The sequence below is a fragment of the Thunnus maccoyii genome, chromosome 2, assembly GCF_910596095.1.
Source record: "Thunnus maccoyii chromosome 2, fThuMac1.1, whole genome shotgun sequence".
NCBI classification, from domain to species: Eukaryota; Metazoa; Chordata; class Actinopteri; order Scombriformes; family Scombridae; genus Thunnus; species Thunnus maccoyii.
In genome coordinates this window covers 16,107,618-16,123,440 of record NC_056534.1, presented here as the reverse complement: position 1 = coordinate 16,123,440, position 15,823 = coordinate 16,107,618, and the positions used below count along the sequence as shown (strand labels likewise).

Sequence of the window (15,823 nt, the reverse complement as noted above, 5' to 3'; positions counted from 1 at the left end):
AATTCTCCCATTATTCTATAACACCTGTTATTTTTTTAGTTGTGCAATCAGGTTAGACATAGATCTTGCTGCTACTTCCTAAAAAATGCAGGACTGTCTCTTCAATTAAGTACTTATTTTTTTCTTTTAATTTCCAACATATGGAAGGACATCTTTTCTAAATTGGAATGTTGCCTGAAGCAATATCCCTGCTGAGCTTTTAAATTTACATTTGGATAATTTATTCCAATGAGAGCACAAAAGGAGAATTTATAATGATCAATATACTGTAGTTCTCTGTTCTGTAACACTGACGCAAGAGAAGTTATTTTTGTGCACTGAAATGTCAAAGACAATGATTTATGTAAAACACAGTTTCAGCCACTGTTACAGTGGCTGCTACAAAACAGTGTTACTGTTACAAAAAGTTAAAAAAAAGGTTTTTATTATAATGTTCCTCAGACATGCATGCTACTGTACAGAGAACCAAAATGCGTTGCTGTTTCCTGAGGCAAATCTTTTCAAATTCACAAAGACGAATGGCTGCCTCAGGATTTCTGTAGTCTGCTTTTATAATAGAATTTTTGACAAGATTTTGTCCAGAACTCTTTGAACTTAACAAGAGAGAGGTTATGGGTTATCGCTTGAGCTTAATGCTAATGTCAGCATGCTAACATGTCAAAAGTGACAATGTTAATGTTAAGCAGATAAAATACTCAGCAGTTTAACGTGTTAGCTCTTTAACATTTGCTAATTTGAGCTGAACACTGAAGTAAAGCTAAGGCTGATGGCAATGGGAAAAGTTTTTGCAAGTATTTGGTCAGTATTTGTTTTTGTCTTTTTTAATTAATAATTTAATAATTCTTTCTCTAAATTTTTCTCTAATTTTTTTTTTTTAATTAAAAAAAAGGGGGGATTGAACCATGGATGTTACAGTTATGTGGCATGTGTCTTAACCAGTAGGCTGCTGGGGTATACCAGAAAAGCAAAAGTCTGACCTGATAATAGTAAAAAAGCAATGGCTCTCCAAGGCACAAATGCAAAGGCAAAAAGGAGCGGAGCTTTCTGTCTGACCACATGGAGAAATTCTTGCACACTACAGTATTTTCCTGGTTGACTTCTAACCTATAGCTGTGTCCCAATTCGCAGGGGCCTAATCGTTCCAAAGACGCTATCTACAAAGGTGTGTTCTTTGTAGACCACAAAGGCCAGAACCGAGCATTGTTAAATGACATGGTCTGGTCTAAGGAGGATTTCCAGCTGCGTCACTAGCTGTTTCCGCCCTTACCCTTGCATCAGCAGTGCTCTTGTCGTCTAGCAACCTTGACAGCTACAGTTGACAATCGGGACACAGCTAGTGGAAATGGAGCCAAAACTTCTAATTTTTATTGTTGTGGCAGCCCATCCAGGTCCTGCAGCACCACTGGGGACTCCCTGCTCAGCTGAACCAAAATATACATAAACACATTTTCTAAGGCCTAATATTTATAAAGTTGAATTTAAGACTTTTAAGAACCTGCAGACACCCTGTTATTGCACTTTTTATGTACTTCATTTATGTTATAAATAGTTGTAAAGACCACTGTAAATGAAATAAACAATGTATTAATAAATAATTACTTTATTTTAATTCATTCAATATTTTTTATTTTTCAACTAATCTCTTGAGTAGAGAGAAAAGCCCGTCCATTCTCTCTCTGCTCTCCTCTGCCTCCCTGCAGCAGTGTACTTACCTCATTGACAGAGAGATGCAGTAAATTGTTCTTCAGTCTTTAATGTAGCTATAATAAAAATCCAAACTGTTATGTGGTGTAAGAAAATAAAAGTTAATATAGACTGATCTGTTCATTTTAATACATTTATATTTATTGAAATGTGGTGATATCTTTACATATAGAGCCCCAGAGGCAGCACTGTTGTTCTGTCCAGTAAAAACATGAAGCTTCACTTTACATTCACACAAACTAATGTGGCAGCTGCAATTGATAGATTTTAGCTGTGAGACCAACATATATCCTCCAAAATGAATTATATGTACAGAGACATTAAATTACCAAAGAGCTGCACCGATCAGTTTATGTTCTCCCCAAGATGACAATGGACGTTGACCGGCTGATCATCTCAGACTTGAACTGCTAGAAGCTGAAATGACTGGCCGGTCTCACATGGTCAGCGGCAAAAAAATTTAAGTGTTTTGCCACAATGACCATCGTTATGTTTGGAGGAAAAAGAGGGAGGCTCGAAAGCCGAAGAACACCATCCCAACCGTGAAACACAGGGGTGGCAGCATCATGTTGTGGCAGTGCTTTGCTACAAGGACTAGTACACTTCTCAAAATAGATGGCATCACAAGGAAGGACAATTATGTGAATATATTGAAGCAACATCTCAAGACATCAGCCAGGAAGTTAAAGCTTGGTCATAAATGGGTCTTCCAAATGAACAATGACAATGCATGCTTCCAAAGTTGTGGCGAACGGCTTAGGGACAACAAAGTCAAGGTATTGGAGTGGCCATCACAAAGCCCTGACCTCAATCCAACAGAAAATTTGTGGGCAGAACTGAAAAAGCATGTGCGAGCAAGGAGGCCTAAAAACCTGACTCAGTTACACCAGATCTGTCAGGAGGAATGGGCCAAAATACCAGGAACTTATTGTGAGAAGCTTGTGGAAGGCTACCCAAAATGTTTGACCCAAGTTAAACAATTTAAAGGCAATGCTACCAAATACTAAGTGTATGTATACTTCTGACCCACTGGGAATGTGATGAAAGAAATACAAGCTGAAATAAATCATTCTCTCTACTATTATTCATACATTTCACATTCTTAAAATAAATTAGTGATCCTAACTGACCTAAGACAGGGAATGTTTACTAAGATTAAATGTCAGGAATTGTGAAAAACTGACTTTCAATGTATTTAGCTAAAGTGTATGTGAACTACTGACTTCAACTGTACCTTGTCCCTGAAGGTTAATGTTTTAGTCAATTAAATGTATACATTTTCTGTATGTATGTAGATGTGACCTGAGGTGGTCCTTATTTCAGGCACCGTGGCCCACCTCCATTACAAAAACCAACACTACTGAGTGCGGCCACAAAATGACCATGGAGTTGAATCAAGACCTCACCGTCACAGTGACACCTTATCAAATAGGTAGCATTTATTACAGGACTCACTCATGACAGTGTACATTTCAATCTAAGATTAACTGCAAAGATTAATACAACTAGACATGCTGAGACACTGACTGGCCGAGGGCAGGGAATTCATGGAACAGCCTTTTAAAAAACTGGAATCATAATAAGACATTGTGATAGTGTCACAATCAGGGAAGTATGACTAAAGGGGGGAGGCTTGTGAAAGCCAAGTTCAACTTGAGAGTAAACCAGGGTGTGACTTCCAAAGAACACACCTGCCTGTGTTGACTAAGCTTACAAATGAAAAAAACAACTGTAAAGTAATAAATCAATTCATTTACACAGCAATCAGTCTTGACCTTTAATGCATGTTTGACTTCAATGCAAGAGACATGGACTCTGTTTTGTTGTAAAAGGACCATTATTACATCTTTTTCCAATGATTAAAATACATTGAACAGCACAAAAAAACTGTTAAAGAAATGCTTATTTCATATCTCATCGCTTCACAGATCTCAATAAACTATTTAAGAGATCAGATGCCCCTTGACTTAAAAAGCATGTAAGCAGGATTAAGCAGGATACAAAAACATGATTGCTGTCCCTTCCTCCAGCTGCATTCCCACTTCCCCAGGTCCCTTAGTTGCCATTCTCCACTATAGACCAAGCAGGCCCCAGGGGGTCAGGCCTGCCCATCCAGGAATTTGGCCCTCCCAGGAGAAATCAGCATTGATGCCATTTTAACGATGGGTTTACGTGGGCTCAAACCCTAGGCCTGAAGACGTGAAAGGGTCCACGAGGCTCAGTGAAAAAAATTAAACAAAATTCACAGGGAGGAAAAAAAAACTCCTGCCTTGTTTGTACGTTTTTTTGTCCATTTTTGGCATCTGGATTTAGAGCGAAATTACATATCTGTCCTTATGTTTAGTATCTCTGCTCCGAAACAGAAACTGTCCAGCAGCTGTTTGTCAGTGTGTGATTCTAGGGCGGGGAGTTTGAAAGCAAATGGCTGAGGTTAGTATGCCGGGGCTAACAATCATAACAAGTTAAAGTAAAACAACTTGACTTAACATGTCATTGGAAAGTGACATTGTTAGAATCCTGGACTTTATTGCTCTGATCAAGGACTTTGCCACATGTAAAACCAGGAGGAAGACATTTTAAAGGTAGGAACAGACTTCAATACCTGCAGTTATTGATTAATTCATGCAATATTATGCACTAATGAATTTTTATGCTTTCACCACGTGTGACATAGGGATGCAGGCTTCACTTGCCAGTGTTGTTTTTGGACATGGTTGGTGGATGGTGTTTATGCTGACCCACCCATAAAAACCAAATGCCCAGCCAGTTACTTTCCTCTGGCGCCAGGACTGCTCCACTAGTCCACCATATTTACAGACTTTTCCTGCCTGCTTCCCAGCCAGCTAACCTGCAGCATGCTAACCACCAGCATGATAGCCTTCAGCCTGCACCTCAGCCTGCGTCTTGACCTGCACTCCAGCCTGCTAGCCTTCAGCCTGCACTCCAGCCAGCTAGCTTTCAGCCTGCACTCCAGTCTGCTAGCCTTCAGCCTGCACTCCAGTCTGCTAGCCTTCAGCCTGCACCCCAGACTGCTCACAACCAGCCTGCACTCCAGTCGATTGGGCTTAGTTTTGTGAGCCTGCAGCCTGCCTGTCCTGAGCCGACGTCAAGCCTGTTCTAGAACCATTGGCCGTCCCCGTCAACGTCCAGCCTGTTCTCAAGCCATCGGCTACCCCTGCCAATGACCTGCCAGACCTCCAGCCATCAGCCACACCTGTCAACACCCTGCCAGAGTCCCAGTTGGCCGCCCCCGCTGAAGCAGAGCCAGACCTCCAGTCGGCAGTCCCTGCCAACACCCAGCCAGACTTCCCAGATAATCGGTCAACCGTCCTTGCTGTTGCCCAACTAGACCACCAGCTGTCCACCCCCTGTTCTGCACTCCACTGGTCTGCCTGCTCCAACCCTCAACTATCAATTATTGCTAATGCTGGTCCTGCACTTCAGCCACTGGACTTTAGTCCTGCACTCCAGTCACCAGTCTCCAGTCCTGTACTCCAAATGTCGGATGCTTATCCAGCAGCCTGCCGTGACCTGCAGCCGAATCTTCTGGTACCACCTGCCTTTCCTGACCTCCAGCCTTGTCACCGACCTCCTGAGTAGCCCAGTCTTCGTTGCCGACCTCCATAGCAGTCCAGCCTATGTTGTCGACTTCCAGAGCAGTCCTGCCTACGTCGCCGGCCTCCAGGTCATCCTCCAGAGCAGCTCCACATGTCTGGTCATTCTTATGCTCATCCTCCAGAGTGGCTCCACCTGTCTAGTGTTCCTCCTGCCTGTCCTCCACAGCTGCTCTGCCTATGTCGCCAGCATCCAAGCCGTCGTCCAGAGCTACAGCATGGCAGAGCTGTTCTGCCCTTCATTCCTGCCTCATGGTTGTCCTCCAGACTTGTCCTTTTGGTCCTGCATCCTGGTCACCCTCCAGATCTGTTACGTCTATTGGCCCTGCCCCCAGGCCATCCGCCTGAGGTTTCCTGCTCTGCTCCTGTCCAAATGGCCCAGATCCTTTGTTCCCTTGTCAGATCATTGTAGTTATCATGTTGCCTTTTGTCAGTGCTTTTGAGCTTCTGTTTTCTGTATCCTGGACCTGCCAACCGTGCCTGTGAGCTATTGTCTTCTCTTTGGACAATAAACTCACTGAACTTCTCCTGCCTGCCTCTATAGTCTGCTTTTGGGTCCTTCCCCTGCTGCCTGATACAAACCACACGTGACAGATTGCACTGCATTTTAGAGCAAGCCCTATTTGCAAAACAGGCTGAAACATATTGGTTTTGATAACACTTTTAAGTCTATAATCTCTGGAAAGCCACAAAGATCAGTTAACACGTGGTACATGGTAAATAATTTGATGTTTTATTTTGTCAATGTTTTTATGAGGGCTGTAGTCAACCAAAGAAAATCTTGGTCGACTGAAATCGTACATAATCTTCAACTAATCGATTAGTCCCGGGGGGGGGGGGGACTAATCTGCCCCGCTCGCATCCACCGTCACTTCTCTGCCCCTCGCTCTTTCCCCATTTGCTACACAAACATACTCCTTAGCAGAGCCACGCTACCAGTGGTTTCCGTGGCAACGACAGAGGCTGACTCATGTACCCGAACAGCGCTGCTCAGAGACTCCCAAACGCTATCGATTTCAAATATTAAGTTCAAAGTTGTGAAAAAAATGTGTTAGTCTGTCCCTCCCGCCGCAGGAAATGATGGATTACTCCTGGAAAGCTGTTGATGTAGTACTTTTCTCCTTATGAAAATAACACAGAGGTTATTCGACCAATGAGAATTTAGTCGGACAAGAGCATATCGACCAACTAATCGACCAGTCGACCAGCAGACTACAGCCCTAGTTTTTATTGTCATCAGGCACAGGTGTAATATGACAAGCTGATACTGCATCTGCAGTATAAATGTGCCTGTTTTTGTGTTTTATTACATTTCTTAATTGAATTCATATATTACACATACAGTCTATGAAGTAAAAACATTAAGGATACCAGCTTTTACTTGTATAGTACAACATTATTTGAATAATTTCTCATCTTGGCCTTGCTGCTTTTCTGTGCAGTTTTGCATTTTTACTGAACAAACCCAGAGATGAGAAGATAAGTCTGAATTACGTAGGAACGAGGGACAACTGAGCTCCCTTAACTACCTAAGCTTTCCAGATAGCAGTAAAACCTTATGACTGGGAAGTTTGTTATTTATTTCGAATGTAACTTGTACTCAGTGATTAATACTGCAGGAAGACAAAATAAAATCCAATTCCAAAGAGAACACAGTTGCACCAATCTCTTCAAATCTGAAATCATCATCAAATCTGAAATGATATTTTGGTTTGGGACCAGATATGTGTGTGTTCAGCTGGTTCTTACCCTCCCGAGTTAACGGGGCTTTTCATTGTGATGAGCAACAATTACAGCGGGTCATGTTGACTATCACATACCAGTTTATCACTGAAGCAGTGGTGCATGTGGCTGTTTGCATGTGTGCAATCATAAATCAGTTGAGTCACATACATTATGTACTAGATGTAAAGATACAGGTCAATATAAAATACGATTTGCTTCATGTCTCATGCAGTCACTAAAGCCACTGGGTAAACTGATATAATTAAAAACAAGAAGGTAATTACTGAAATAAATGCTTACTCCAATGGTTGAGTTTGTAGGAAGAGCTGTATGCTTGGATCTTTTCCATTCAACCATATAGTCATTAGCCACTGATTGTTAAGAGTCCTGGGGACCTTTATAAACTTTTCAACTGTCTAAATAAACATGAAACATACAAACACTGGCGAAAGAGTGGGTTAATTTGTCTGCCTTTAAGGAGTGCTTTTAAAAGATCACTTACTAGTTAAAAATTTAAAAATTAAAAAAAAAAAATTTAAGCACAGGGTATACTTCTAACAGAAGATCACAGGTGAGCAGTTGCTATAACAACCCACCAGTCTAATCTTTTCTGTACACATTGTGTACACAACGACCAACGGATGGAAGGGTGTTCAGCCAACATGTTTTTTTAATCAGGATTTGATAATCAGGAATTTTTAACAATTCCAGTGAATGTCATCAACTACATTAAGATCCTTCATCACAAAATGTTGACACTGATTAATCATTGTAAAACAACAAAAGTTCGTTTGCTTGCAGTGGATTGCTGTAATCGGTTGATTAATTACATAGGAGCAGCTTCACCCTGTGAAGGTGCAAATTACCTACTGACAAGACGATCTTGCCTGTTGTCGGGTTAAGGACACAACAAATAATGCTAACCACTGTGCCCAACTGGGCTTTGTGGTTTGTGACCATCACTGTATAAAAGTGGGACAGCTCCATAGAGTTGAACAGGCTCATCTGCATGAGTGTGACTTGAGCTCATAGAAAAGCAGCAAAGATGAGTGGCAACACCTATAGATCTACTTCAGTAAAACGAAATAATGTCTCTACACATACTGTATATATACTAAATACATCCATACAAACATAATATACTGATAGAAATAGGCAAACTATGCAGCCTGCCATTGCCCGCAGCTGATGAAGCACTGTGTGGTGACTTAAATGTCATGATGAGCAGTGTGTGCCAGCCGAGAATGGCTTAATGACACTTGCGCGTTTCACTGGCCTGACAGTGATGAGACTAAACTGGAGCTGCTGATAAGCAGACACAAATCCTCTGCAGTGGTTTGTGTTTGTGTGTGCGTCTACACACTGATGCTCATGGTGCACAGTTGCCAAATAAATCCCATCACTTCATATAATCAACTGTTGTACAGCAGGGATAAAGCCTGATGACAAGGTCAGTGACTCATTTAAAGTGCCTTCACATTGCATGATTGTAACAGTGCTGAGATTTTCATATATCAAACAACAGTGTGTAGTGTTTGTACATAATTCCTAAAAAACATATTTGATCTGCCAAGTCTGCAGTCAGACAATGAGAGGAAGAGCATAATTGAGGCCATGATCTGAGAAAAATGCTGACAACAAATACCCCTCACAGTGATCCCATACACACATAAACACACACATAAAGGAGGATTTTAAAGTGAAGAATCCTCCCAGCTTTTAATATACTTCCTGGTTTAATTCTGGCCACATAGCAGTTACCAATATTGCTCTAAAATGAGTGGTTTTTCTGGAGAAGGGCAGAAATGGTATTTTCCTCAAATGAAAACTCATCTCTTCCTCAAATGAAGACTCAAAAACAGAATTTGAGTCTAGACATGCACTTTGACAACTGAGTTACAGTGGCTGAAATATAATGTGGCTTTAGTGGTGCATAAGCAACTTGTTTTGCACTTAAATCTGGTGACTGAAACACAAGATTATGAGATCATGTTTTTTCATATTTCGCCCAATTATTCATAAAACACTATTGAAAACAAAAAGATTAATAAAGACCTTTCATTCTGAAATAGAGGGGCATGACTTTGAAGAGCAGTATTAGCCTTACTAAGTGAATATAATATATGTTACTTATAATTTAGATTTAATGAATTACATTAAAAGATATAATGAGTGCCAGCTGCTGCTGAAGCTCTGCCCACACACACCAAAAACAATCTGGCCCAACCAAATCATCTCAAAACAGAAAGAAAATTATATCAAATATTGGAACGGAACCACCAAATCACAAAGTAAATTAGAATTGTGTTTGACTCTAAACAGAGAGTACATGGTGGCAGAGTACCTGACTACCGTGACTGATAGAAAACTAAGGAAAACACTGACAATGTACAGACTGAGTGGAAACAGCCTGGCCATAGAAACAGGCTGTCACAGGCAGAAGAGGCTCCCCAGGGAGGCCAGGCTGTGTTCACTTTGTCATAAAGGAGAATCTCACATCCTATTATACTGAGACAAATATAAGGATTTGAGAGAGGTTTTCTTTGAAAAAATAAATCATATATATCCTGAATTTATCCACCTCCCTGATCTTCAGAGACCGTCCTATCTATGTGGGGAGAAAAGTCAATGTGCAGTAATAGCTGCAAAATATATTAAATCTTGTCATAATCTAGGAGAAACAAGCTCTGTAGTAAATGTTTCTGTGTGATTACATCTGTAAAAATGCCTTTTATTATACTGTATTTAATATTATTGTTTATATTTGCATATTATTTTATAATTATTAATCATATTTCAATGTTTATAATTTTCTGTTCTGCTTTGGCAATATAGGTTTCTGATCTATCATGCCAATAAAGCTTATTTGTATTTGAATTTGAATTTGAACACACTAACATGAACAGCTGTACAAGTTACAATATTATTAGAGATAACTGTACATTATAATGTAATCCATTACAACAGCCCTGCAATAAATCTTACTTTTGTGAAGCTTATAATGTTCAGTTCAGTTCATAGAGGTACTGATTCAACTCTATAGTCAATTTTGAGGCCGGAGTTAGTAGTGGAGTTGTTTCAGATTATATTTTTTTTAGAGGTGCTTCTGCTATCACCTCAAAAATTATCATAGAATTAAAACAACACATCACACTGTCAACAAAAAACTGCACATCAGAAGCTTCAAAATAGAAATTATTGGACTACATATATTATACAGGAGAGAATTTGATTGTGTCAAAGCCTTGTACAGGATAAGTCTTAGAAAGTGAAGACCTAACAGATCTGTTTTGCCCATCACCTACAAATCTTATTACCTCATCTAATTCAAAATGCTCCATTTGCTCACAGTTTTACATGTTCATGGGAACACGTAGCACACAAGAACAGAAAAATAGTGACCAGGGAACATACCCGTTTACTCATGGACATCCATTTGCCCAATCATTGAAACACAAGCTCTGCCAGCTGTTAGATGACAGTGAGCAAAACATCTGCTCATCCACGGGGAATGGCATTAGTCTTCCGTACACTGTACTGTATTTTGATTTATTTTAAACTAAAAGCAGCCAATGTCAATAATAACTTCATGGCCAATACCATCAGCAGCCTCTATGTATATTCCGGAGGCGAGCAAATACAAATTTATCATGTGTTACAAGTAGGTTGACATTTTAGGTTGACATTAGGTTGACAGGTTGAAAACACATTTTCTGTTGCTCATAAGTTGCTCTATTATGGCTGCAACAGATGAGTGTCACTCACTTTCCAGCAGTCATGCACAAATTTGCATGTGAACGGCATGATCAAGAAAAAAAAGAAAGAGAAAAAAGAAAGACAATCTAATGTCTACCTGGAGATTAACAAAAATAATGTCAAAGGTTGATGAATTAGAGGCAATTTAATCAATGGTACAATTGTGGAACATTTTTGCATTTGTTCTGCGATGTTTAGATTCTCTCATTAGTGACTGAGAGAAAGGAGACGGAGAGCTTCTTTTCTCGTATTCACTCACTCAGACCAAGCTGACTGGACAGCAGCTGTCCAGTGAGATAGATGTCTGTTCACTACGAGGCCTGAGAATCTGCTGACAGGGCATCCAGCATGTAACACAAATATACAGTATCAGCCGTACCACTCTTTTACTGCATTTTTTGGGACAATTACTTGGGTCAATACAAAACGGACTTCCATTAATATGAAAAACTGTAACTCAACATGTCGATAGTACCAGTGAGTTTTGTTTCACTTGAACTGAACCTGAAGCTACAGCTCAGAGAGTAACTGGTCTGTGCTTATTCTGAATTTTTACAAGCTAGAAGACAGGAAAAGATACACGAGATAATACTCTTAATTTGTATGTCATTCAAAAAAGCCTACCCATTTGTCCAAAATAATATTGTATAATAAGTGTCTAGTATGTCTTGCTGCAGTGTAAATATGCATTGCAATGCTTATTTTGACATGATGCAATCATAAGAACAACACTGGCTCTGGTTATTTTTCTTCAGAATGTAATCAATCCGATCTTCAACTCCCTTTCAGTCATATTTTAATGAATGCTACAGTACAGTAAATAAAATTCTTGAATAAGGTGTCGTGTTGACATTGTACAGAAGAGGATTAGGGCCACGTGAAAAATGTATTTGAATTCTGACTTTGTTCTCAGAATTTAAAAAAAACCCAACTAAGCTATTACACATGGGTCTTTTATTCATCATATAACTGTGTATTTATCAAAATGACTGAAATGTCAAAAATTTGGAGATTATAAGCCTTAGCTTAAGACAGATGCTTTTTTTATGTTTGACCTTTTTATTGTCATCAAAATGTATAAAATGAAAAGACAATATTTGTGACAAACAACACAAGCATGCTCAAAGATGATTCTGCCTCCACTGTGACACAAACGAGGTGAATGGAATTTAATCTGTGGTATTCACAGCATTAGAATTGAATTAAAAGCATGTATATTTGCATGTATGGCAAGATCTCTTTCATGAATAAGTGCCTAATACAAAGGAAGTAAATGGGTATTCTACAGAATGAACTGTGTGCACTTTCCATGGAAAAATAAAGAAATAGCCCACATGAAAACTGTTCACAGTGAGGTCTGATGAAATGACATTATCTAGCAGTAAATGTCAAAACTGTCTGCCACTGAAATTCATGTAAGATATGGCCTATCACATTAATGTTCAACTCGAGTATCATTTGAATCTCAAAGGCAGTTTTACCTCAAGAGCAACTGGCATCAGCTTATCATCAGGTGTTTTGTGGAGAAGGACAAGGGGAACTATCAAGTACTGCCTCTTCCCATTGATGGTGTTTGGTTTAACTCCATCCAAGCGCTTGTAGTCACACAGAAATATGTTGCCTTTCTGTTTGAAATTTTAGAGGAATTATAGTTCTGCACACTTTGATGAGGATGAGAGATTAAGTGTTAAAGGCCAGTCACAAATCTAAGAGAAAATTCTTTTCTTTTCAGGGCGTTTCTTACTAAGTAGAGTTTTCAACCACTTGAACTGTGATTCCCTTTTATACAGTGTTACTTGAAAGTTTGTGAACCCTTTAGGATTAGCTCTTTTTCTGCATAAATATCACCTAAAATGTGATCAGATTTCCATACAAGTCCTAAAACTAGATAGAGACATCATTTAAACAAATGAGACAAAAACCTTACACGTTTGTTTATTTATTGAGGAAAATGATCCAATGTTACATATTTGAGTGTGGCAAAATAATGTGAACCTCTAGGATTATCATTCATTCAATTCATTCTTTCATTCAATTTGAAGGGGAATTTAGAGTTGGGTGTTTCAATCAATGGGATGACAATCAAGTGTGAGTCTGGGAGGCCCTGCCTTAATTAAAGAGGAGAAATCTGGGCCTCCACTAGGAGGCCCAAATACAAATATGTTATTCAGCAAAGCACAAATAGTGGGTTTTTTACAAACATTTATTTCATACAAATATTTTTAAAATTATTTGTTTTTGGGAAGAAAAAAAAACATTTTAAATACCAGCGTGCAGGTCAGTTACATCTTTATCTCAGGCTCTCTCCTCTGCTCTGCTGTTATACCTGTCAGCAGGTCTCATGTGGGGAGTCACATCCACCTGCTACATGACGCACATTTCCTAATTTGGACATTACTCCCAGAGTTGGAAGTGTTCCCCAGAGATAAAGCTGAGCTACTGACACAAGCAAAGTGCTCCCAAGGGACTCTCCATAACCTGCTGTTCCCCTTCTCCTTTCCACAAAGTAAGGTTGTAAAATGTAGGCAATAAATGAAAAGTGCAAAGCAAGAATCGCCTTTGAAGTTTTTCCTACATGTTACATGCTGTGCTGTCTCTGTGTTATGGGTGTGTAAATAAGTAAAGGTCTGTCTGTGCATTTGCAATGCACTTGGTTTTAGCTCAGTACTCATTGCAGTCGTCTATGATTTGGGAGACTTAAGTTCAAAACCCAGTGTGGGTTATTCATAAACACTTATTTTAACACTTAAATATCCTAAAATTAAAAGCGTAATATAAACATTTTTACACCTATGTCCACTTTTATTCGAATGCAAATACAAATATAAATCATTTTGCTGCCTCAACAAATATAAATACAAATATTGGGCTATCTGCACCTTAACCCATATGTGAAACATGGTGTTGGCAGTATCATAGTTTGGGCCTACTTTGCTGCTTCTGGACCAGGACAGCTTGTAATCATTGATTAAGCTATGAGTTCTGAGTTGTACCAGCAAATTCTACGGGAAAATGTCAAGGTGTCTGTCTTTGAACTGAAGCTCAACAGAAAGTGGGTCATGCAGCAAGACAACAACCCTAAACACACAAGTTGCTCTGCCAAACAATGGTTAGAGGAGAAGATAATTTTTTGGAATGGCCGAATCAAAGTCCTGACCTTAATCCTATAGAAAAGCTGTGGAAGGACCTGAAGCAGGCAGTTCATAGAAAGAAGCCCACCAACAACCCGAGTTGAGACTGTTTTGTAAGGAGGAATGAGCTAAAATTCCTCCAAGCCAATGTGCAGAGCTGATAAAGGGTTATCGGAAATGTTTAGTTGAAGTTATTGCTGCAAAAGGGGGTCACACCAGTTATTGCAGTTACTGAAGGGTTCACATACTTTTGCCTCACACAAATATGTAAGACTGGATAATCCTCAATAAATAAATGTATAAGTTTAATGTTTTTGTCTCGTTTGTTTAATTGGTTTCCCTTTATCTAGTTTTGGGACTTATGTAAAAATCTGATCACATTTTAGGTCATATTTTTGGCAGAAATAGAGAGAATTCAAAAGGGTTCACAAACTTTCAAGCAGCACTGAATTAGTAGAATACCCATTTACTTCCTTTGTATTAGGCATTTATTCATGAAAGAGATCTTGCCATACATGCAAATATACATCCTTTTAATTCAGTTCTAATGCTGTGAGTACCGCAGATTAAATTCCATTCACCTCATTTGTGTTAAAGTGGAGGCAGAATCATTTATCTTAAGTCACTTTAAAATCAGAAAACATTTTTCCATGCTATATCATATTGTACATTGGGCATTTGTTTGCTCCAACACTTCATTACAGTACTGCTGTCCATAGTCTGTTCCAACAAAAGAGCTGCGATATAGTTATTGACAATAGGGATGAATAACATACCTGTGTTTTGTGGTGGAACTGCTGTTCCATGATCAAACAAATGTGCCAGTGAGAGTGCAAAGATGACATTATGCCCATGAGAGACAGCTCCCAGGGAGTTAGCAAGAAGGCTAATCTGTGATATAGCAATTTGGTTTTCTGTGTGAAATGATTAAAGGCCGCCAGGTCCATTTTTAGTTTGAGAAAAAGGTGGAAGATGCTAAGACAGTAATTTCTAAGATAAGTCACACTTGTATTATCACCAAAGCGTCAAGGTCACGTATGAACTCAGAAATAATGACCAGATGGTTGAATATAATTAAAAATGAGGTGGAGACTAGAAAATAAGCTGCACAATAGGAGGGGTTATGAAAAATATATAAAATGAGGTTTTATGATTTTGCATCAGGTTTTTCTTTATCCTGGGATAGAGGCCTCGGTTTGCTCTCTTTATGCACAGTAAACCTATTCACATTGAACTCTACCAGCTTCCAGTGTATTTTTTGAGTTTTTCTCTTATAAGTTTTGAGTTTAATACTAAGTTGTGGGTGACCTGAAGATTTATTGGCCCATTTGAAGATTTTTCCACAACAGTTTCTGCAGTTAAGGAGCTCCCATTGCAGAGAAACACCATGCCATGAGTGACAGGAAAGCTACTGGGCAGGGCTTTACGACGTTGAATCAACAGGGTTTTGTGATTCCTGAGCACACAGCTCTCACCTATCCAGTTGCTCTCTCAGCTTCAGCTCCTTCTCCCTACTGTACTTGCCAAGATGATGATTCTTGTCATAGTTTCTTAGAGCTTATAAAAATAGGATTTAATATTGTTTAATACAGTTGTCTCCTCTGTAACATCTTCTAACCAACAGGTTTAGTCACCTTGCATTCTTACATAATGAAATTAGACTTTTCTAGTCTCTTATTTTTGTTGGACAGCAGAAGTGTACACCGTACAATAAACTGTAATAGTCATATACAGTTCAACAAACCTGTTGCCTCTCTGAATAACTTAACCTTGCTTTCAGCAGTCCAGTGGTGGATGATAAAGTTGTAAGTGTCTCCCTCCAGGGACTTTACCTTCACCTTGCAGGGAAACCATGAGTCTTCTGGGAACAGTGGGAGAGGCTTTTTGTCAACC

At 39.3% G+C, this 15,823-nt stretch overlaps 1 protein-coding gene across 1 annotated transcript; it reads left to right on the top strand.

The window, feature by feature from the left end:
* The first annotated feature begins 3,794 nt into the window (after positions 1-3,794).
* On the top strand, positions 3,795-5,844 carry LOC121885667. Its single transcript, XM_042395346.1, has 2 exons — positions 3,795-4,286; positions 4,379-5,844. Exon 2 carries the CDS (start codon positions 5,129-5,131, stop codon positions 5,759-5,761), a length of 633 nt encoding a protein of 210 aa, XP_042251280.1. The 5' UTR covers positions 3,795-4,286; positions 4,379-5,128; the 3' UTR covers positions 5,762-5,844.
* The last annotated feature ends 9,979 nt before the right edge of the window (positions 5,845-15,823 follow it).

Coding starts and splice junctions, on each gene's coding strand:
- LOC121885667 (XM_042395346.1), top strand. CDS start 5,129: ATGCTGGTCCTGCACTTCAGCCACTGGACTTTAGTCCTGCACTCCAGT.